The sequence below is a fragment of the Phacochoerus africanus genome, chromosome 7 (genome assembly GCF_016906955.1).
Source record: "Phacochoerus africanus isolate WHEZ1 chromosome 7, ROS_Pafr_v1, whole genome shotgun sequence".
NCBI lineage: Eukaryota > Metazoa > Chordata > Mammalia > Artiodactyla > Suidae > Phacochoerus > Phacochoerus africanus.
Genome location: NC_062550.1, coordinates 32164886 through 32188301, shown reverse-complemented (window position 1 = coordinate 32188301; position 23416 = coordinate 32164886). Strand labels below are relative to the sequence as shown.

General features: G+C 40.5%; 1 protein-coding gene across 1 annotated transcript in view; it reads right to left on the bottom strand.

The window, feature by feature from the left end:
• The window catches only part of SRGAP1 (SLIT-ROBO Rho GTPase activating protein 1), a 305344-nt gene that overhangs the window by 152611 nt on the left and 129317 nt on the right, over positions 1–23416 (bottom strand). Inside the window, exons 2-3 of the mRNA XM_047787114.1 lie at positions 8516–8711; positions 100–262 (exon numbers count right to left, since the gene is read on the bottom strand). Coding sequence (XP_047643070.1) covers positions 100–262; positions 8516–8711 — 359 coding nt within the window. The remainder of the gene's footprint in view (positions 1–99; positions 263–8515; positions 8712–23416) is intronic.

Here is a 23416-nt window from a genome sequence, read left to right as displayed (position 1 = left end):
GACTACAATTAAGTAATGAAGGCAGCAGAGCCCTCTCAGGCTTGGTTACGGGCAGGTGGTTACAGGAAGGCATACTCTGGAAGGAATGATGGCACATACCTTTTTAAACATCCTAGTGGAATCCTCACTTATCTGCATGAACCGCATAATCACATTGTTCAGATAGATGTCACTCAAGGTGGCGTGATCTTTGCTTTCTCTCCTCACTTGGTTCAGGAGCAAATACCAGCAGTTCACTGGAGACAACAAGTTCTGGTCCTTCCTAAGAAGGGAAGAAAAGAGAATCGCTGTCAATTTCAAAGCTGCCCCACTCTGCTGATGGAAGTCACCGCAGCAAGCTAGAAGCCGCAACAGATAGACATTGTCCCTGTTCTCTCTACTCTGGGCAGGGCTCAGAGCGAGACACTCCACAGCCAGAAGAAGGGCTTTCCAGGCTGGGATGGCACCAAGCCAGCAACTCCCTGGCCTTGGAAGAAAAAACTTGGACCAAGACCAACCAGTCCAAACCCACACTCTTGACGAGGGCTATGAGACCGAACATACCAAGGACTCTGGCAGGCCTTTAGCTTTAAACACCCCAGTGGAGAAAGCAGTTTATGTTTACATAACAATCTATTGACTTCTTTCTCGCAGGCAGACTGTGGTTTACCACTGAACACAAAGCCTGCTTTGAATGGCCAGTCTGTTGTTGGAAAAGAGATCTGGCTAGGTATACTTTCCATGGAACATAAATTTCTGGATGATTTACTAATGCCCTGATACATAACCTCCAGCCTCCCCAGAAGTGTTCCTGGGCAGCAGGACTTTGGAGCCCTGGCTCGAGTCTCCTGAACAGACTCAGCCACAAAGGAGAACAAAATAATGCCATTTTCAGCAACATGGATGGAACCAGAGGCTCTCATGCTAAGGGATGTAAGTCAGAAGGAGAAAGACAAATACCACAAATACCATATGCTATCACTTATATCTGGAATCTAATATACAACACAAATGAATCTATCTACAGAAAAGAAACAAACTCATGGACATGGAGAACAGACTTGTGGTTGTGAAGAGACAGAGGGAGGGACTGGGAGTTTGGGGTTAGTAGCTGCAAACTGTTGCATTTGGAGTGGATAAGCAATGAGATCCTGCTGTATAGCACAGGGAACTATATATCTGATCATTTGTGATGGAATGTCATGGAGGATAATGTGAGAAAAAGAATATGTAAATGTATAACTGGGTCACTTTGCTGTGCAGCGGAAATTGACAGAACATTGTAAATCAACTATACTAAAAAATTAAAAAAAAAAAAGGAACCAAGAAGTTGACTGGCTTAGGACTTGTCACATGTCCTTTCAAAACCAATTAAGCTCTTTCAGATCTGTAACCACTCCTTGTTTTATTCTAGATAATAAAGTGACATGTGAATATAAACCACAAAAGAACTCGTAAAAAATCTTAAAGAAAAACTCCAAACAAAAGCACTGACCAACAGATGTTACTGCTTTAAAAAAAAAAAAAAAAGGCACTGCGTTTTTTTGTTTTTTCTTTTCTTTAAAACCTAACTCTAAAATGGCAGAAAGACACCGAATGTTTACCCTAACTCAGGGACATTAATACTATTTTATGAGACATATTATTCTACTACTCATGATGATTTATGATTCTGAATATTAATTAAATTAGAAAAGAAATTATTAAATAAGGTCTTTCAGCCTGTAAGTCCCTCAGATTTGGGATTTAATGCTGCATCAAGTCAAACCTCCTCTAGAAGAAAGAGGACATAGCCCAGAGACTTAGGCATGGGTGTAAGGGAAGAAACCTCTGATCTAGCGTCCTGGCACTTGTACCCATGACAGAAGTCTCCCATTCTCCCAGCTGGCACAATAAGAATTACACCCCCTACCTAGAGAACCCTCCTATTCTCTCAAAGCCATCAGGCAAGCAGCAGTGGTTCTATGGCAGAATATTGAAGGCCTACTACTGTCAGTCTCTAACCGCTCAGCCCAAGAGGCAAATGTTACCTTACATTAACTTTTATGCATGTCCTTGATGCTGAAATAACCCATAAATTCTTCGAGAACATTTCCTACTCTGTTGTATCCTCAGGGCCCTACCCATGGCCAGAATTCAATAAACATTATTTCATTCAATGAATAAACACTTATTATTGCCTTAATTGTATAAGTGGTAACAGTACAACAATAGTAACAGCAGTGGCAGCTAAGCTATGATTTACTGAGCACCTACTCTGAGCCATAGTACACAGGTCAAGAGCACGGATCATACTGTCAGGTTCAAATCCTAGAATTATTATTTACTAGCTTAGAGAGCTCGGCCAAATTATTTATTGATGTATAGGTGCTTTACAATGTTGCGTTCATTTCAGGTGTATAGCAAAGTGATTCAGTTATACATACATATATATTCTCTAGATTTTTTTCCACTATAGGTTACCAGAAGATATTGAATATAGCTCCCTGTGCGATACAGTAGGTCCTTGGTGGCTACCTATTTTATACACAGTAGTGGCATATTTTAATCCCAGACTCTTTTTTTTTTGTCTTTGTTGTTGTTGTTGTTGTTGTTATTGTTGCTATTTCTTGGGCCGCTCCCGCGGCATATGGAGGTTCCCAGGCTAGGGGTTGAATCGGAGCTGTAGCCACCGGCCTACGCCAGAGCCACAGCAACGCGGGATCCGAGCCGTGTCTGCAATCTACACCACAGCTCACGGCAACGCTGGATCATTAACCCACTGAGCAAGGGCAGGGACCGAACCCGCAACCTCATGGTTCCTAGTCGGATTTGTTAACCACTGCGCCATGACGGCAACTCCTTAATCCCAGACTCTTAATTCATCCCTGCCCCCAGTTTCCCTTTGGTAACCATAAATTTGTTTTCTGTGTCTGTGAATCATTTCTTTTTGTAGATAAGGTCATTTGTATCATTTTTTTAGATTTAACATATATTCACTGTCATACGATGTTTGTCTTTGTCTGCCTGCCTTCACTTAGTATGATAATCTATAGGTCCATCCATGTTGCTGCCTGCAAATGCCATTATTTTATTCTCATTTATGGCTGAGTACACACACACACACACACACCCACCCCATATCTTCTTTGTCCATTCCTCTGTTGATGGACATTTAGGTTGTTTCCACGTCTTGGCTATTGCAAATAGTGCTACAATGAACATCGGGTGCATATCTCTTTTCAAATTAGGGTTTTGTCCGGACAGATGCTCAAGAGTGGGATTGGAGGATCATATGGTGGCTCCATTTTTAGTTTTTTAAAGGAACTCAATACTGTTCTCCATCGTGGCTGCACTAATTTACATTCCTACTAATAGTATAAGGGGTTCCTTTTTCTCTACTCCCTCTCCAGCATTTATTATTTGTAGTTTTTTTTTTTTGGCCACATTTGTGGCCTACAGAAGTGCAATGACAATGTTGGATGAGCCACAAGGGAACTCCGGATGATGGCCATTCTGACCAGTGTGAGGTAATAACTCGATGTAGTTTTCATGTGCATTTCTCTGATAAGTAGTGATGTGGAGTATCTTTTCATGTGCCTACTGGCAATCTATATGTCTTCTTTGGAGAAATGTCTCTTTAGAGATTCTGCCCATTTTTGTGGTCTTTCCACCACACAGGGATTCACCTACATAATGAGCATTCCAAAGCTGAATAAGAGCTAGGCTCTATAGCTCAGCTTAAGTTCCTGCTAAAGTTACGGTGCTGAAAATTGAACATTTATTGAGTGAAGAGAAGGAATACTGAGTGCATACCTCATGTCAACTATTATTCACATCACAGACTTGTCACATTTCTCATTTAATGGTCATGAAATTTCATTTTACAAGTTAGGAAACCCAAGACTCTGAAAAGTTAAGCAACTCGACCAAAGTCACACGGTAGAGCCAGTATTCAAACCAGGTCTGTCTTATCTTCAGTCCTGTAGTCAGTAATAAACTTATTCAAGTCAGAGAAAATTCCAAGCTGCTTACCTCTTGAAGAAGACTAGCACACAAACCAGGAGAAACTAAGAGCCGCAGCCGATCCACTCAGGGATCAGACTAAGGGGCTTGGGCCCATGGGTGTTTTCAGTTCACAAGTGATTACCAAGTGCTGAACACAGAAGGAGGCATTCAAAAATATTTACTGAATGGACAAGTGGGCTGTCTTTTTATTTGCAATCACTTTAAAAAGGGGACAGTTTCTATAAATGCAGATTAAGTACTGGCTCCAGTCTCTGTCAAGTACATTTGACATTTACTCACCCTGGGAACCATCACTAAAATTTATTTTTATGCTGGGCCAACACTAGAGGTTAAAGTCATCCAAAAATACAAAAGAAAAGAAGGTATTCCCTAGCCAGAACAGTTCTGCATTTGCTTCTGCAAAAGGACCCTGACCCTGACTTTTTTTTTCCTGCAAAAGTTCTTCAGTTTTTTTTTATTTTTATGATGAGATGAGTTTAAAGTTTGTTTTAAGCGATGTATAGTTGATGTATGACATTATATAAGTTATAGGAGCTCAGGATAGTGATTCACAATTTTTAAAGGTTATACTCCACGTAGAGTTATTATAAAATGCTGGCTGTATTCCCCCTGTTGTACAAATTATTGCTACAGCTTATTTTACTCAGAACAGTTTCTTCCTCTTAATCCCCTTCCCCTAACTTGCCCCTCCCCCTTTACTTCTCTGCTGGTAACCACTAGTTTGTTTTCTGTATCTGAGTCTGCTTCTATTTGTTTTATCATTAGTTTGTTGTATTTTCTATATTCCACATTTATCATACACTCCTGGTCTCTCTCTGATTTTTTTTTGTCTTTTTTTGCTATTTCTTTGGGCCGCTCCCACGGCATATGGAGGTTCCCAGGCTAGGGGTTGAATCGGAGCTGTAGCCACCGGCCTACGCCAGAGCCACAGCAACGCGGGATCCGAGCCATATCTGCAACCTACACCACAGCTCACGGCAACGCCGGATCGTTAACCCACTGAGCAAGGGCAGGGACCGAACCCGCAACCTCATGGTTCCTAGTCGGATTTGTTAACCACTGCGCCACGACGGGAACTCCTCTCTGACTTATTAATTAATGCCCTCCAAGTCCATCTATGTTGCTGCACATGACAATATTTCATTCTCTTTAATGACTAATATTGCATGGCCAGCCAGCATCTTCTTTATGCATTCATCTGTTGATGGACACTCAGGTTGCTTCCATAGCTTGGCAATTGTAAATCATGTTGTTATGAACATTGGGGTGCATGTACCTTTCTGAATTAGTTTTTTTTTTTTTTTTCAGATCTATACCAGGAATGGAACTTCCAAAGAGGAAATGCAGATGGCCAATAGGCATATGAAAAGCTGTTCATTCAACATGGCTAATCATCAGAAAAATGTAAATCAAAACCACAATGAGATATCACCTCACATCCGTCAGAATGGCGATCAGCAAAATGAACACAAACAATGCTGCTGAGAACGTAGAGAAAAGGGGACCCTCTTACACTGTCAGTGGGAATATAAGTGGGTACAGTCACTGTGGAATTCAGTACGGACATTTTTCAAAAAACCTACCCTACTTTTTATGTACGATCTAAGGCCAGAGAAGAGCGCAAAATGAAATGCAAAGCCAGCGGTGAAGGTCAAGACGGACTTCTCTGAAACCCCCTTCTATCTGGAGCCCAGGCTGAGCAGACAGGCCTCTTTGTCATCCCCTGTGCAGTGGGGGCAGGTGGTTTTCTCTTCCATCATTTCATTGAAACAGTAGTTCTGCTGCTTCTGGCTTTCAGCTGGGATGCAACGCAATAGGATTGGTGATGGGGTGGGGGGAGGTCCTCACTTCCAGTCCCCACCTTGCAGAGTCCTCATCTCTGGTCCCCATGTGGAACTAAAGGGTGCTACAATTGCCACTCAAGGTTTCAGTTCCCTTTTCCTTTTTTGGCCCCTGGAAATTTCCCTTATTTTCCTATGAGTTCAGTTATTCATTTATAAGGAAGTCTACTATATTTTAGACTCTGGAAGGTGTGTAACAGAAATATTTTTCAGATTATCTAATTCATTATTTTTCCAGAAGTGAAGGTCTGGGCTGCCTTTTTCATGTCTCCTAAACAAGTCTATTTCTTCCTACCTGTAGCATTGCTAGTTCACACCATTATGGTGAAAACCCTCTACCTCTCTTGACTACATCCTCCTCCAGCCCACAGTCCTATCTATGGGTTTTGTCATCATTTTCAAACGCAGGTCTGAGCTGGTCATCTTTCAACTTAAAACTCTCTGAAGGCTTCTCAAGCCCTCAGGATAAAGTCCGAACTTCTTGGTATGATCCACAGGCCTCTATGATCTGGCACAAAACACACTTGGAGCCATGCAACTCATACCCACCGGATGACCTTCTCCTCTGCAAAGCTCCCCTACACGCCTTCCCTTCTGGTCCCTGACACGTGATGTCCCCTGGCCTGAATGTCCTGCTCTGGTCCCTTCATGGACCAACTCATCCTTCAGGTCTTTCCTTATGTATCACTTCTTTCAGGCCCTTTCCTGGTCCTCACCTCCCTTCCTCACCTCCACTATGGAATGAATTTCCATCAAGTCCGTCCACAGCATCCTGCCTTTACTCCCATCTCAGCCCTTGTATACTTTAAATGGAGTTATCTGCCTACTTGCCTCTCAGATTTAAATTCTAGAGTAAACTTCATTATCAGAAAAACCTGCATGAATGTGTTTTTTAAACAAATGAAGTACGGCTGATCCTTGAACAGCATGGGTGTGAACTCTGCAGGTCCACCTATAAGCAGATTCTTTCCATAAACACAGTACCTGTATTGTCACCTACAGAGCTGTACACTAGCTGGGTGCAGGGAAAAGTTTGTGTTCTGTTAGAGATCATAGGATGTAGAATCCAAACTTGGGGGTTTGAGTCCTGATTCTGTCCAAAACTGTTTCAGCTTCCCGTCTTTGGGGGAATCGTTTATCAATTCCTTTGTGGCTGCTGTTTGAAAGCCTTTAAGACATTTTTAGTACTATGGAAAAATACACACAACTTAAAAAGTTAGCACTTTTACCATTTTATAGTGTCCAATTCAGCGAAATTTAATACATTCACAACATTGTGTAGCCATCACGATCTAGCTCTAAAACGTTTTTGTCACCCCCGAACCTCTAAGAACCCACACCCGCCAAGCAGGCAGCCCTACTCCCTTCTCCTCTCCCTCGTCACTGTCTCTGGCAACCAGGAATCTGTTCTCTGCCATTACAAATGCACCTGTTTTGACATTTCATTTAAATGAAATCATATAATACAGAGCCTTTTACGTCTGGCTTCTTTCACTGGGTTCATTTACGTCTTAGCATATGTCAGTACTTCATTTGTTTTTATGGCTGAATAATGTTCCATGGTATGATTAAGCCACATTTTATCTATTTATCAATTGACGGTCATTTATATTGTTACCACATTTTGCCTATTGGGAGAACAGTGCTGCTATACAAGTTTTTGCTGCAACACTTGTCCTCAGTTCTTTTGAGTATATACATAGGAGAGGAATTGTGGGGTCTTATGATCTTCTATGCTTAACTTACTGAAGAAATGCCAAGCTCTTTTCCACAGCAGCTGCTATCAATAGCTTACGTTCCCACCAGCAATGTATGAGGGTTGCAATGACTATATCCTCAGCAACACTTATTTCCTGTTTATTATTGTTATTATGGTTATTAAAGCCATCAATTTCTTCGCTTTTGAGGCAAAGATAGCAGCGCCTGGATTCTTGATGACACAGGGTGGTTGGTGCCCCTAATCCTTGTGTTGTTCAAGGGTCAACTGTGTAATTAACATATGGTTTAATCAAGCTAGATCATCAGCATTTCACCAAAGGCCCTTGTTTTAACTCAGTCTCAATTGCAACGACCATAACATGACTGAGGGGGGTGTGTGTATAAACTTAAGTAACCTTCATTGCTTATTTTCATGTAAGATCACTACATAAATCCTTGAAGAATCAGCTGTTTTCCATGTGCCCGTCCAAATGGGTGATGTGGTAGACATCAACCCCTAGTGCATTTATTGGAAAGAGAAACATGTCAAGAAAATACTACTTGTTTAAAATGTACTACATTTATGGCTAATGAATTATAAATCTGGGGAGTTCCCATCGTGGCTCAGTGGAAATGAATCTGACTAGGATCCATGAGGACGCAGGTTCGATTCCTAGCCCTGCTCCGCGGGTTAAGGGTCAGGCTTTGCTGTGAGCTGTGGTATAGGCCACAGATCTGGCTCAAATTCTGTGTTGCTGTGGCTGTGGTGTACGCGGGCAGCTGTAGCTCCAAATCGACCCCTAGCCTGGGAACCTCCATATGCCACGGGTGCAGCCATAAAAAGACAAATTCCAGAGGGTTGCTTTTATCTCTGGGGATACATCCATCAATAGCTTTTCAGACAAAAACGGAAAATTCTAAAACCACTAAGGGTGGTAAAAAGATAGGATATCATGTTGGAAAGGTGAATCTGAGTAAGTCTCTCTTACTTGTACTGCTGATGATCCTTGGTGCTTCTTGTTTTTGCCATGAACCTTTCTGCTAACTTCTCCAGGTTCCGAGAGTATTCCGTCTCAATCTCAGCTTTTTTCCGGAAGAAATCTTGCAGGTCCTGGAGTAGCTGGACTCTCATCTCTGTTTGCTGCTCCAGGCATTTTTGCTGTTCTACCAGTTGAGCTCGAATTTCTAAGAAGAGAAGAGAATCCATTTGATAATTTCAAAAAAATTACTGAGGTGTGCTGGTATATGCAAGATAAGAATAATGAATCTTATTATACACTTATTTCTGAATTGGACCTTTACAAGGCTACCATACTCAGGTTAGTTCTTTTTTTTTTTTTAGGTTATTTTTTCCATTATAGCTGATTTACATTGTTCTGTCAATTTCTACTGTACAGTGAACTGACCCAGTCATACATATATATGTGTGTGTGTGTATATATATATAATGAGATAAATTCCCTTATGGCACAGTGGGTTAATGATCCAGCCCTATTACTGCAGCTGCTCGAGTTGCTGCTGTGGTGTGGGTTCAATCCCTGGCCCAGGAATTTCCACATGCCACAGGTGTGGCTAGCAAAAAAAAAAAAAAAAAAAAAAAAAAAGAATGATGGAGTTCCTGCTATGGTGAAGTGAGTTAAGAATCCGGCTGCAGCAGCTCGGGTTGCTTTGGAGGTGTGGGTTCAATCCCCAGCCCAGCACAGTGGGGTAAAGGATCCGGCGTTGCCACAGCTGCGGCAAAGGTTGAAGCTGCAGTTCAGATTCAATCCTTGGCCTGGAAACTGCATGTGCCATGGGTGCAGCCAAATATCTTTTAAAAAATTTTAAAAAAAGAAAGAATGAGATAGGAAAGAATGTAATAAATGAGAAGAGAAGCATGAGTTACATTTGCAATGCCACAAACATGCATGGAGTCATGAGGGAAAAAAATTAAAACCTTTCAGATAACAGTTCATAACAGGTGACATCTTTGCACAACTGAGTACACTGTAGTTTTTTAAAAAGCATTTTACCTCAACTCTCCTTTCTGAGTTTGAGTGGCAAAGAAGTGAGTATCATTTCTTCCAGACTTTTGTACCTTCTGAACTTCTCTGCAAGTTGGCACATACAAAACTGACATCTGGTAATTTTTATTTAGTGCATCAATTTCTAGTTTGTAAAACACATCAGGGTTTACAGGAATGCCACGCCTAAAAATAATTTCTTTCTATATCCAAATAATTCAGCCACAATGGAGCAATCCTTGGATTCCACTTTATTATTCTGATCAAAACATCAAGGGCCCTTCACTTGGCTTTCATTTTTCCACATTGTTCAAACTAAGCCTTATCGACACATATAATCCTGAAAAGAATCCTTTGACAATTTTAATACATTAGCAATGTGAAGAAGGTTGGTCATTTAGTCACTTAGCAGAAACACAAAAGCAAAGTGTGTGGTGTAAAACTATCTGCAAATGACTGACAATGAACTGTGTGTGTTCTGGAAATGAGATACAGTAACTAGTAACTACTGACTTGCTTTTGCTCTAAGACTCAGGGCTAAATAACCTCCAAAGACAAGAATATGCATACTAGAAAACGTCTTTATTTCATCTTCCCCAGTGTCAATGCATATTCGCTTAAAAGTGGGGGCCGAGTCTAATTTAATGGAGTTAAGAGAAATCAACGTCTGAATAACACTTCCTCAATTTCTCCCTATTCTTCTTCTTCAATAGAGAAAGACTGAGCTGACAGTACACATGCACATACTTGACCATGTTTAATCAGGCTCATTAACAGCAGGGAGAGCCAGTTCTGAATGAGAAGTCAGGAAATTTGCTCAACTTAATAGCTAATAAGTGTTGAATCCTTACTGTTCTACATCCTATTGAAGTGGGTACTAACAGCGATAGAGTAGGAGAATTGAACAGTCAGTTAAAAAAATCCCACTAGGGGATTAAAAACAGAAAGGGACTTTTAAGGGAGTCTGGGAAGCTGTTGCAAGCTAACCACCACTCAAGAAAAGAATTCGGTAACCCGACAACAACTGACACCACCTTAAAGGAAGACCAGGTGCATCTAAGCTCCAGCTACACTCAAACCAAAAACCCTGATAGAATACGAGACAAGAGACATGGGGTCTGAATCTTGTTACCCAAAATCAGGGAGTTACTAGTCCTTGAAGCTTCTCTGCATGTGGCCAAGACAGAAGCATAGGTAAAAGGGGATATTATACCGAAACTTGAGATGAATTACCATATTTTAGTATAGGTCACCACCCTTTTGCTAACATGTAAATGGTTTAAATAGCGCCATAACAGTCCCAGTTAGATCATATAGGGACAAGGGAGGAACTAATGATGTAAGCCTCGATGTCTTTCCCAAAATGAAGAAGGTGGTCTTCCCTCTCCCCCACTTTATCTTTGATTTGAAAAATGTAGCCCTTTTTGTTCTCAGGCTGCTGCTTTCCTTTGCCAGCCCACTTGTATCTCTCACTGATAAACATCCTATACTGATAAACTCACTCTTTGCCTGCCACTTTGCTTCATGCTGAAATCTTTCTGCGATAAGACAAAAGAAGCAGAGCTTCAGTAAGTCCTGAAGGCTAGTGGTTTTAACTAAAAGACAGTGATGGAAAATAGTATGAGAAAAAGAATATATATATATATAAAACTGGGTTATTTTTCTGTACAGCAGAAACTGATAGAACTTTGTAAATCAACTTAATAAAAAAATTTAAAAAAAAGACAGGGTTTGGAGTTACTGCGGTGGCTCAGAGATTTAAGAAATTGACTAGTATCCATGAAGATGTGGGTTCGATCCCTGGCCTCACTCAGTGGGTTAAGGATCTGTCTTGCCACAAGCTGTGGTATAAGTGGAAGACACAGCTAGCATTTCAAGTTTCTGCAGCTCCAATTGACCCCTAGCCTGGGAACTTCCACATGCTGCAGGTGTGATCCTAAAAAGAAAAAAAAAAAAAAAAAAAAAGACAAAGGGTTCAAGTCCCCTCCTGGTAAGGGATCATGGGTTCAATTTCCAAACCAAAGTGCAGATGGGTTCAAGTCCTAGCCCATGGGTTTGAGTCTCAATCTGGGTTTCGGCTGGGTTTGAGTCCTCCCTGAGAATGAGTGCGGTTGCAGTATTATTTTCATTTTGCAAAGAAGAAACTGAGATTTAAGGAGATGTAATACTTCATTATGAGACTTCGGCTAGTAAGTGGCACCCCCAGGACAACCAACCTTGGTCTGTCCGTCCAATTAATTGAACACATCTGCCTGCCTTTCATCCAATAATATCTTTTATTTTTTGCTTTTTTTTTTTTAAAGGTCCACACCCTCGGCATATGGAAGTTCCCAGGCTAGGGGCTGAATTGGAGCTGCAGCTGCAGGCCTACAGCATAGTCAAAGCAATGCAGGATCCTAGCTGTGTCTGCAACCTACACCACAGCTCATGGCAACACCGGATCCTTAACTCACTGAGGCCAGGGATCAAACCCGCATCCTCATGGATAACAGTTGGATCTGTAACCACTGAGCCACCATATCCCTATGCAATATCTTTTAAGCATTTACATTGTGCCAGGCCTATCTCCCAGCAAAGAAGATACAGTAACTATGAAACGAGGTCTCTGATCTCAATAAGGTCATGTTCTAGGCAGTGCTGGTTTGGAGGAATCCTGGGAGAGGAGAGGAAAGCACTCCTCAAGTGTTCTCTCTTGGTTTCTTCACTTGTAGACTGGGGCATCCCATTACGAATCTCATAAAAATGTGGTGAACACTAACGTGAAGACATTATTACAGGCTTTTAATTACCAGGAACAGCGTCTAGTTTTCAGTCAATCCAAGTGTTTTTCAATACAGTATTATAATCAGCACGTCTGCCAAACTCTTTCCCCCACACATGCAGACATATTTTTGTTTCATAAAGAAAAGAAAAATCCAGGGTGGGGGAATTTCTCATTCAAGAATCCTAGGAAGCCTTTTATAAGGAAGTCATGTTAGCACATCTTGTTGTGCTAAATGAAAAAAAAAAAAAATCAATCATCTTAGGCTGTCAACTAGTTTTCTCTGTTTTGTTTTGGGTTTTATGTGTGGATTTTTTTTTTTTTTAAAGCTGCCTTAGTGCCAAATAAGACATAAAAGTGACTGAGAGTACAAATATCAGAAGGACACACAAATTATATGGGCTTCCTTCTTGGATCTCATTCTTAGATTTTCCTTTTGCTTGTTCCCGTCAGGGTTTAAGATCCAAAACTAGGGAGTTTTGAGAAGGAGGACTTTATTTTTTACGGCTGCACTTAGGGGTGGAATAAGAGCTTCACCTGAGGCCTATGCCACAGGCCCAGCCACACCGGATCCAAGCTGCATCTGTGACCTATGTCGGGGCTTGCAGCAAGGCCGGATTCTCAAACCATTGAGTGAGGCCAGGAAGTGAACCTCAGCGAGAAGGTGTCAAATTCTTAACCCGCTGAGCCACAGTGGAACTCTAGGAGGAGTTTATTTGAAACAGTTAAAATTCCACCCTCATTTTGTAGGGAGAAATGTTACTTCACATTATCTGAAATTTTCCACTCAAAATAGGACATTGCCAACATTTTCTTTTGTGAGTGTGTGTCTTTTTTAGGCCCGTATCTGAGGCACATGGAGGTTCCCAAGCTAGGGGTGTAATCGGAGCTGTAGCTGCCGGCCTACACCACAGCCACATTAATGCCAGATCCAGGCTGCATCTGCAACCTGCACCACAGCTCACGGCAACACCAGATCCTTAACCCACTGAGCGAGGTCAGTGTCCTCAGGGGTACTAGTCAGATTTGTTTCTGCTGAGCCATGACGGGAACTCCCAACATTTTCAATAAAAAGTGGAGGAACAAAATCTTGAGAAAACATATGCTCCAAAAACTGGAGAAGATCCTGTTCTATTACCTTTTAATTTAGAAAAGTTCAAGACAAATGAGGAAAAGACCACACAGAAAAAAGTCAATATATAAGTGCTAACTCAAGAGATGTCTTGTTAGGAAGATAAAATCTTTGGATTCCTTACACATCAGGCAGCACGATTCAGCAGGTCACCTCCCTGCACATATGCTGCACCTTTATTGACATGACCTCACTAGATTTGCGCTCACAAAAGACAGGACCATATTTTAGAGATTTTAAAAGACTTTTTAAATGAATAGTAAAACAAATGCTTGGTCATGTTTATCTTGGTCCACTGTTTGGAACAGATCAAATAGGTCTGTGATGAGAGCACAGGCAGATGTTGGCTTTCTTGGATTAGTAATGCGTGGATTTTTTTTTTTTTTTTCAGATCTGAGCTTCACTTTAGTTTATCTGACCAAGCCATTACTGAGCTCCTACTTTGTGTAAGTCAGGGTTGTAGGCAAAAGGGTTACAAAAATTTGTTAGACATAGCTCTTTTTGGTAGGGAAGACAACTCCTAAAATTATAATACCAATATACTGTGCTATGTGCTATAATAAAGGAATGCACTAGGAAACCATAGAAGGAGGCATTCCCATTGCAGCTCAGCAGGTTAAGAACCTGACTAGTATCCATGAGGGTGCAGGTTCGATCTCTGGCCTTGCTCAGTGCGTTGAAGATCCTAAACACTAGGATGTTTATGATCAAAAAGACCTAACAAGTGATGCCACAAGCTGTGGTGCAGGTTGCAGATGTGGCTCGGATCTGGAGTGGCCATGGCTGTGGTAGAGGCCTGCAGCTGCAGCTCTGATTCGACTCCTAGGCTGGGAACTTCCATGTTCCTCGGGCAAGGCTGTAAAAAGCAAAACAAACAAACAAGAAATAATGGAAGGAGGAGCTGACCCAGATGGTGAAACAGCTTGGAAGATGGCATACCCTGCAGAACAAGAAGGATGCAAGATCCATTATGGATACAGGTGTAAGCACAGAGAATGGGAGAACATATCTGCAAATCATGTAACAAATAAGGAATCTGTACTGAGAATATATAAAGAACTCTAACAAGTCAATAGTAAAAACAATCCAATTTTTAAAATGGGTAATGGATCTCAAGAGATATTTCCCCCAAAGGACATACAAATGACTAATAGCACATGAAAAGTAGTTCAAAATCACTAGCCATCAGGAAGATGCAAATCAAAAGTATAACAAGATATCACCTCACACCCACTAGGATCTTTATGATCAAAAAGACCTAACAAGTGTTGGCAAGGGGTGGAGAAATCAGAGCCCTAATACACCACCAGTAGGAATGTAAAAAGTACAGCCAATTTTGGGGAACAATCTGGCAGTTCCTCAAAAGGTTAACAGAGACTTAGGAAATCTACCCCTAGGTATACACCCAAGAGAAAACATATTCTCACACCAAAATGTATAGACAAATGGTTACAGCAGCATGAGTCATAATAGTGGAAAAGCGGAAATAACCTAAATGTCTATCAACTATGGAACAGACAACAAAGTGAGGTACAGTCATACAATGGAACATTATTCATCCACAAAAAGGAATCTAGTATTGATTCATCCTACAGTGTGGATAAACGTTGAAAATAGAAGGCTAGTGAATAAAATTAGCCACAAATGTAACCATGATTACATTACATTAATGTGAAGTGTCCAAAATAGACTAATCTATAGAAACAGAGAGTAGATTATTGACTCAGTTTGGTGGAGGTGGGGGTGGGGAATTGGGAAGTGACCACTAAGGGGTGCAGGATTTGGCGGGGGGGGGGGGGGGGGAGAAAAACGTTCTGATGGTGGTGATAGTGAAAACACTAAAAAGAAGTTAATATGCACTTTAAAAGGGTATGTTGAAGGATACGTGACATCTCTCAATATAGCTGTTACATACCAAACAGACAGACTGCCATAACACAATTCCGTGAAATTCTGGGTTGAGATATTTCTGAGGCTGATAACAGTGCTAATGACAAAATAACTCCTCCTTTTCCATGCCAGCACTTTTTGGTAGTTTATCCAATTACAGAACATATGGGCAAGCACTTTCAAATGATGCCTTCATGGAGGGGAGGGATAAATTAAGAATCTGGGATTAACATATGCACACCACTATACATAAAGGAGAAAACCTACAGAGACCTACTGTACAGTACAGGGAGCTACACTCAGTATTTTGTAATAGCCTATAAGGCAAAAGAATCTGAAAAAATATAAATGCACACACGCACATGTATAACGGAATCACTCTGATATAACCTGAAACTAACACAACATCATAAATTAACTATACTACAGAAAAAAACTACAGAAGCAAAATAAAAACAAATAAACGCTGTCTTTATAAAATGGCTCCTGCTTTAACATTTTTGCTTCATCCTGAATTTATCCTAGGAACCAGAAGAGTAAATTTAATTACTGGCTAGCATTATTTTTACATTAATTATTACAATTTCTAATAGTATAGAAAAGATTCGCCGAATAGAACATTAGGTGGAACTTATCACCATGACACCCAGACGACTGCATAAAACAGTGCAATCTCTTTCAGGCAGAAAAATGCCATCTCTGAGGAGGCTCCAAGCAGCCACTATTTAAATCTAGGGCAGGACCTACTAAATACTAATAATGGCCATTTCGACGAGGCTAAATGTACTGTTGTTTTTCTTACTGACAGTTATTTCTTTTCTGTTCTATTAGAGCATCGTCATAGAATAAATTAACATCAATAATCCAACATGAAGAATACACAAAAAGAGTATGCTTTCAAACTACTCAATTAATTTGTCTAAAAAAAAAAAAAGTTGACATAGTTCCTCTAAGCTATAAAAGCCTGCTGACTAATACTTACCAACTAAAATGGAATTGCCTAGGAAAGGAGGAAACAGACATTTCTTGCCACTGCTCTGAGAAAGGAAGACCTAACCCTTAAAATAAATTTGTGTGAGACCACAAAGTGATGTCTATTTCAGGGGAAGATTGAGGCCAGACTGGGCTGTTTCTGTAAAGTGTTAGGACTGGATGACAAGGAGTAGGACGTGAAACTGATAGACTGACTGGGTGTGGGATACTCGTGATTATCTAGCAAATAAAACACAATCACACTTTTAAAGCCTCACAAACCATCTCCATTATTTCATAGTCTTGTTTGGTCAGATTTTCCTTACGCTATCAAAGAAGCCTATATTCTGTGCAGATTTTCTTAGTAACTTTGCCCAAAGGATATAAGGAATTTTCCAAGATGACAAGTGAGAACCACTGGAATGTCTTGAACATTTCGGAATGTCTTTAGACTCTAACTGGCTCCATCAATTGTTCACATAACCATTGCTTGTGTGAATGTTTAGACAACCTTGCAGCTACTGATTAGCCAAACACTAGGTGCAAACTTTTTGTGAAAGGGGCTAGAAATCTGGAGCAAGAAAAAAAAAAAAATCCATAAATGTGAACTTTTCTTTTTTCGTGTGTGAGTAAATAGACTGAATAAGCAAAGGCCATTTGTTCATTTCACTAGCTATCTGAACCCAAGATTTATGCATCTTTCACACTCTGCACCATATGGACCCACGTTGGAGTTACAGTGTCACTTATTACCAGTCATGCAATGTGGGGCAAGTTGCTTCACATCTCCAAGTTTCATCTCATAAAATAAGAGTCTGTCTTCACAATGGTGTGGTGAGAAAACTAAATGAGATGATAAAAGTGAAAAGCATGCGGTGATCTGCAAACCACGACGAAACAGATGGAGATGTTATTAGCATTACTGGTTTCGGCAGGTTGGGGGTTCCTGTCGTGGCTCAGTGGTTAATCAACCCAACGGGTGTCCATGAGGATGCGGGTTCTATCCCTGGCCTCGCTCAGTAGGTTAAGGATCCAGTGCTGCCGTGAGCTGTGGTGTAGGTTGCAGATGAGGCTCAGATCTGGCGTTGCTGTGGCTGCGGTGTAGGCTGGCAGCTATAGCTCTGATTCGACCCGTAGCCTGGGAACTTCCCTCGGCAAATGGGTGTGGCCCTAAAAAAAAGACAAAAGACAAAAATAAACAAAACCAGTATTGGCAGGCTGTCATTAGAAAAATATTTACTGACTATTTTCTTGTGCCAGACTCTCTTCTAGTGGTTCTACATAAGAGCCTGGAAGTTATGGGCCCTTTCCTCAGTAAGGCGATGGCCAAGGGCAAACAGGTGGTAAGAGCTTGTGACCTTCAGGGCCTTGATTTATTCACCAAGGTCAGGGACACAGGGTCAAGTACACACATGCCTGGGCAAAGAGGAAGCACAGAGGAGGTGACCCAAGGCTGACTCACCATGTGTTGGCGGACACAAAACAGAAGGGCATCCCAGGCTGAGGGAAGCATCAGCAGGAGGAGAGAACATGACAAGCCCTCTGAATCTCTGTGCTAAACCCAACCCTGGTTGCTAACAGGTCTAGTCCTGGGCTAGGTCAGAAAGGATCCCACATGATCCCACATTATCTTTCCAGGTTCCCCAACTGGCTTGATGGTAAGAACCCCTGGGCCTGGGGTGCGGACTAAAAATATCCCTCAGTTGGATTTTTTTTTTTTTGTCTTTTTGCCTTTTCTAGGGCTGCACCTGCAGCATATGGAGGTTCCCAGGCTAGGGGTTGAATTGGAGCTATAGCTGCCGGCCTACACCACAGCCACAGCAATGCCAGCAGATCCGAGCCATGTCTGCGACCCACACCACAGCTCAGGGCAACACCAGATCCTTAACCCACTGGGAAAGGCCAGGGATCAAACCCTCATCCTCATGGTTGCTAGTCGGGTTTGTGAACCACTGAGCCATGACAGGAACTCTGGATTATTTTGATTTTGTCGGTCTGATAGGACCTGGAATGGAGGATTTTTGTTTTTTTTATGGCTGCACCCACGGCATATTCGAGGGCCAGGGATTGATTCCAAGCTATAGTTACAATCCACACCACAGCTACAGCAACACTGGATCCGTTAACCCACTGCACTGGGCCAGGGATCAAACCCGCACCTGTGTAGCCATCCAAACCACTTGAGTTGGGTTCTGGACCCACTGTGACACAGCAGGAAGTCCTGGAAGGGAAGACTTTTACTAAGTACCCAGGTGAATCTTATCACTGGGTAACCTCAGAAAACACCAGTAGGAAAGAATCGAACAATTCTGGACAAGGAAGATACACAATCCGATTTACATTCCAGAAATACCATAAATGAATAAATAAATGAAATGAAAGGCTAAGTATCCCACACCTCATGAAACAGTTTCTGTTGTAAGTTATAGGGTTCCACGTTTGAATTATGAATTATTGGATAAAACAAACCACCACCACCAATAAAAACTCTCACAAGAATGAGTGGTATCCATGTTTTTCTCTGCCTAAGCCTAATATTTTAATTAGTTATGAATCACTCATTTCTGTCATGTGGTGTGGAACTAATGAGTATTTCCATGTCATGGAATACTAATGAGTATTTCTGTTATCAGAGAGTAGAAGCTGATTGTCAACCACACTGTGGAAAAAGCTTTAAAGCTGTGCTGCCCAAGATGCAACCACTTATCACACTGAGCACTTGAAAAGAGCCTGGTCCAGACTGAGATGTGCTGTGAGTATAAAATATACAGAGGATTTCAAAATCTTAGTGTGGAGGTACAAAAAAAAGAACATAAAAAGTATCCCAATAATTTTTAGTAGTTCCTGCTGTGGTGCAATGGAATCAGGGGCATCTTGCGAGTGCTGGGACTGGCACAACTGGGTTAAGGATCCAGTGTTGCTGCACTTGCAGCTCAGATCTGATCCCTGGCCCAGAAACTCCATATGCTGCCAGACAGCCAAAAAAGAAAAAAAAAGTGTCTCAGTAATTTTTATATTAGTGATAGAATTAAAAATTTTAGATCCACTGTGTGTGTGTGTAAAATTTTTTTTATGGCCATACCTTCAGCATTCAGAAGGTCCCAGGCTAGGAGTCGAATCAGAGCTGCAGCTGCTGGCCTAAGCCACAGCTAAACCAACACTGGATCCGAGCTGCACCTGTGACTTACACTGCAGCTTGCAGCAATGCCAGATCTTTAACCCACTGAGCAAGGCCAGGGATCGAACCTGTATCCTCAGGGAGACAATATCAGGTCCTTAACCTTCTGAGCCATGACAGGAACGCCTATAAAGGTTAAAATTAATTTCCCCTGAAAAAAATTAATTTCACCTGTTCATCTCTTTTAATGTGACTCCAAAAAAATTTTTTTTTAAATTGGAAATGTGGCTCATCTAAAGGAAAATTTTCCTCTAGTATATGATGAATTAGCAACTAAGTTTCTCATAAGAAGAATCTGCAGTGTGAAGTTCCCAACAGCATAGGTCTTGGAAGATGTAATGGTGTACTAGAAAGGCCAACATGGGATAGAATACAGAGTATCAGGACATCGGTTCCAGTTAGACGTGTGACCTTGGATGAGTGAGTATCTCTGTGGAACTCATGTATCTTCAACCACAAAAGAATCACTAATCACAACTGCCATAGTCCCTTCCCAAAGGCAATGGAAGGCTTCAATGAGATAAGGTAAAGATGTCCTCATCATGTCAAGCCCTGTGTTGGCCAATCATCACACAATGAGGACTTAAAAAAGAAAAAGACAGGTTCTAGGTTTGATGGTGCTGATTACACAGACCAAAGGATTTTCAGAAAAGCAAAAATCACAGGCCAAGCAAGGTCATCATTAGTGACAGTTTCAGAGGTGGTTGGCCCTGCACTGCCTTTAAAGGATATGTAAAATTGGGAAGGCTGTGCAAATGTGGAGAATGGAAAATTTCCTTAAATAAACTAAAAATGATCATTCTTAATACTCTGGCCCAGAAGAGTAAGGTTCTAGGCAAGAAGTTTAGGGTGGCTAGTAATTAGTATAGGGAATGACTGGCCAATGAGGACCTGCTGTATAGCACAGAGAACTCTACCCAATATTTCATGATAATCTATGTGGGAAAAGAATCTGAAAGAGAATGGATATGTGTACATGTACAAAGGTACCACTTTATTGTACAGCAGAAATTATCACAGCATTGTATATCAACTATTATTCAATAAAACTTAAAAAAAATGTAAAAAGTAATTGTTAGAATGGCAGGACCAAATATTATCTTCCATGGAAAATACAACTGCCTCATGGAACAAACAACCTCCTAAAGTCTTTTTCTACTTCTTGCTTATGATAGCACCAAACTAAATAGCACAGATATATATGAAACCATATTATCTTAAAACAAAAGCCTACTACAAAATCATCAGTTTTCATAGCCTTTGAAAGTCAAATATTTATTTTGGTCTAGATATCATTTTTCAGGTAAAGTATGGAAAACAACGTTGCACTTCCCCCCCCCCCAGATGAAAGCTAGCCAGGATAAAAGGTAATAAATTAAGGTGATCAATTATTATAGTTTAACTACCATTGTAGGAAAGGCCATTTTAAGGAAGTACAGATCTGAATAATTCACTTGACTGATTGTATTTAGAAGGCACAAGGGGCAGGATTTCATTAACTTCCCCATAATTAAGCAAGGACACTTAAGACCATATTAGTAGACTGACTACCAGAAAAAGACAGTGTGTGGAAATCACTGATCTGTAGAGAGCACACAGATTTTGGAATGGCTGTGTCACAAAGGCTCAAGGCATTATTCTCTCAACACTGACTTTCTTTTCTGTTATAATTCATCATGAAGTCTCATGGAGTAAACATAAAACCTTATACGTGTTTTTCACTGAGTTTTAAGAATTAAAAACTTTTAAACCAGTCTAAATCTTTAATACAGAATTAGTTGCAAATTGAGATTTTTCAAATTGAGGCTATTTCCCTTACTGCAGTAATTACAATTTTAAAGTGTCTACTAAAACACAGTTTAACCCCCTAAGCAATTTCCTATTTGCATCAAACAGGAGAATATTTACTGAGTTCCAACTATGTTCCAGATCCTGTGATAAGTACTTGATGGAGCTTAGCGCATTGAATTCTTATAGCAATTCTATTATGTAATGCCTCCATTTCATACATGAGGAAAATTGAAGCACGTGAAGTTAAGTAGTTTGTCCAAAGTCATACAATTAATAAATACCAGAGCTTAGATTCCCATTCGGGTTGTCTGACTCCAAAGTTCATGATGCAAAACTATAATGTTCAACAATTACATGCAGTGTACAGTTACAGAAAGCAAGCCTAAGTGGTCCAGGCCTAGCCTTCAAGATATTTTTGTTAGAACACATATAGATGCTATATATAACTATTAATCTACCAAATAAAACCTTAAGTGCCATGTGTCCAGCAGCATTTAGAAAAGCAATAATGATGGACTGCGGTCCTATCATTCACCTAAAGAGAGTCAAAAGACAAAAAAAAAAAAAAATCTAATTTTTTATAAAAACTAGCCAAGTGGCTAATGCTAATTCACTAGTATTTCCTTAATGTCCTGGTTCTATGGGAAACTCTGTATTTAGGTCAATTGCCTTTGTTTTAAAATCATTATTGTACTACTGCTACTATGTTACAATTACTGGAGAGCTCTGAACTACACAGATTATGAATCCCTTAAATACAAATAACATGTCTCTAAATTTCCATACAGCACATAATAGATACCCAGTAACTATCCCTCATGAAGACTTGCTTCAGTAAAGATAGTATGTTATCAAAATGCTTAATTATGCACATTTGGACTTAGGATTCAAATTTTGCTAATTCATAAAATGTGTTTCCTTCCCTCCTTCCCTGCAACCCACTACACCATCAGCATACCTCTTCATTCTCTGCTCCATGTGGTCCTGCTGGCATCCAGCCCTGCAAGGTTTCCCCCATAAACCTTGGTTTCCACTAAGTCAAAAGCAGAAAAGAACTCCAGATAAATCCACTAAATATCATATAAACTATCATTTATATGGCTATTTCTACTGTAAGAGAAAACCTTCATCTAGAAAAATAACAAAGGAAACACTAATCATTTCATTTAATTTTCTTTAGCCTTCTATTAGAGACTTTGATGGGATTGCTAGTGGCAAACTTATTTTGATTTAGCTACAGTTCAATAAATGATAGCTACAATAACCTTGGCTCCAAGTGAACTACCTGAACTCTGATTCAGGAGCTGATGCAAGGAAAACAGAAAGTAGCCTAGTTATCTGTACTTTCCTTAACTGAAAGCCACAATTCTGTGCCATAGAATAAATACCTTTCAATCCTAGGCTACGAAATCCTTAAAGAGATGGCATTTAAAAAAATCACACATAGATATACAATATGATTATCACTATAGATATACAATATGATTATAATATATATCATATCATTATATACATTTATTTATATATATATTATATCTTTTAAGATTTTTCAGGCCTAAGCAAATACTGAACATCAATAGCTTGTTAAAATGTCAAAAGTTAGAATTCTCCTTTTCATCTCTTTGAGGTACCAAAGAAAATGTCCAATTTGACAGACAACCTATGTATTAAATATAAAAAGTGACATTCTTCCATTTTATCCTCAGATAAAAGCCCAACACTACAGTCAAAGTTATTTCTGGTCCTGCACTGATACTCAACTTTTACCCACATGATCTGCAGAAACTGAATTCAACAATGTTCCCTCTTTGTCCACTCAACAAGTAAACAAGTGAGTGCAAAAATGCTTACTTTTCTCTGACAGACATTTACTGGGTTTCTTGAAGGTGCGAGGCCCTGGGGACAAAAAGGTAAACCCATTGCTTTTTGCCCTCAAGGCTTCCCAAGGCAGCTCCTGGTCTACAGACAAGGAAATAAGTAACGTATTTGTGTAACTATCATCACCTACAACCCAATGCTATAAATCCTACCATGGAAGCAGGAGGAAAGCGCTGTGAGAACACAGAGAAGGAACAATAAATTCTGCTCAGGTAAATCAGGGAAGGCTCTGGGGGTGACAATGGAGCCAGCAGCTAAGCACAAGTTTGCTGATTTGGGGGTTGG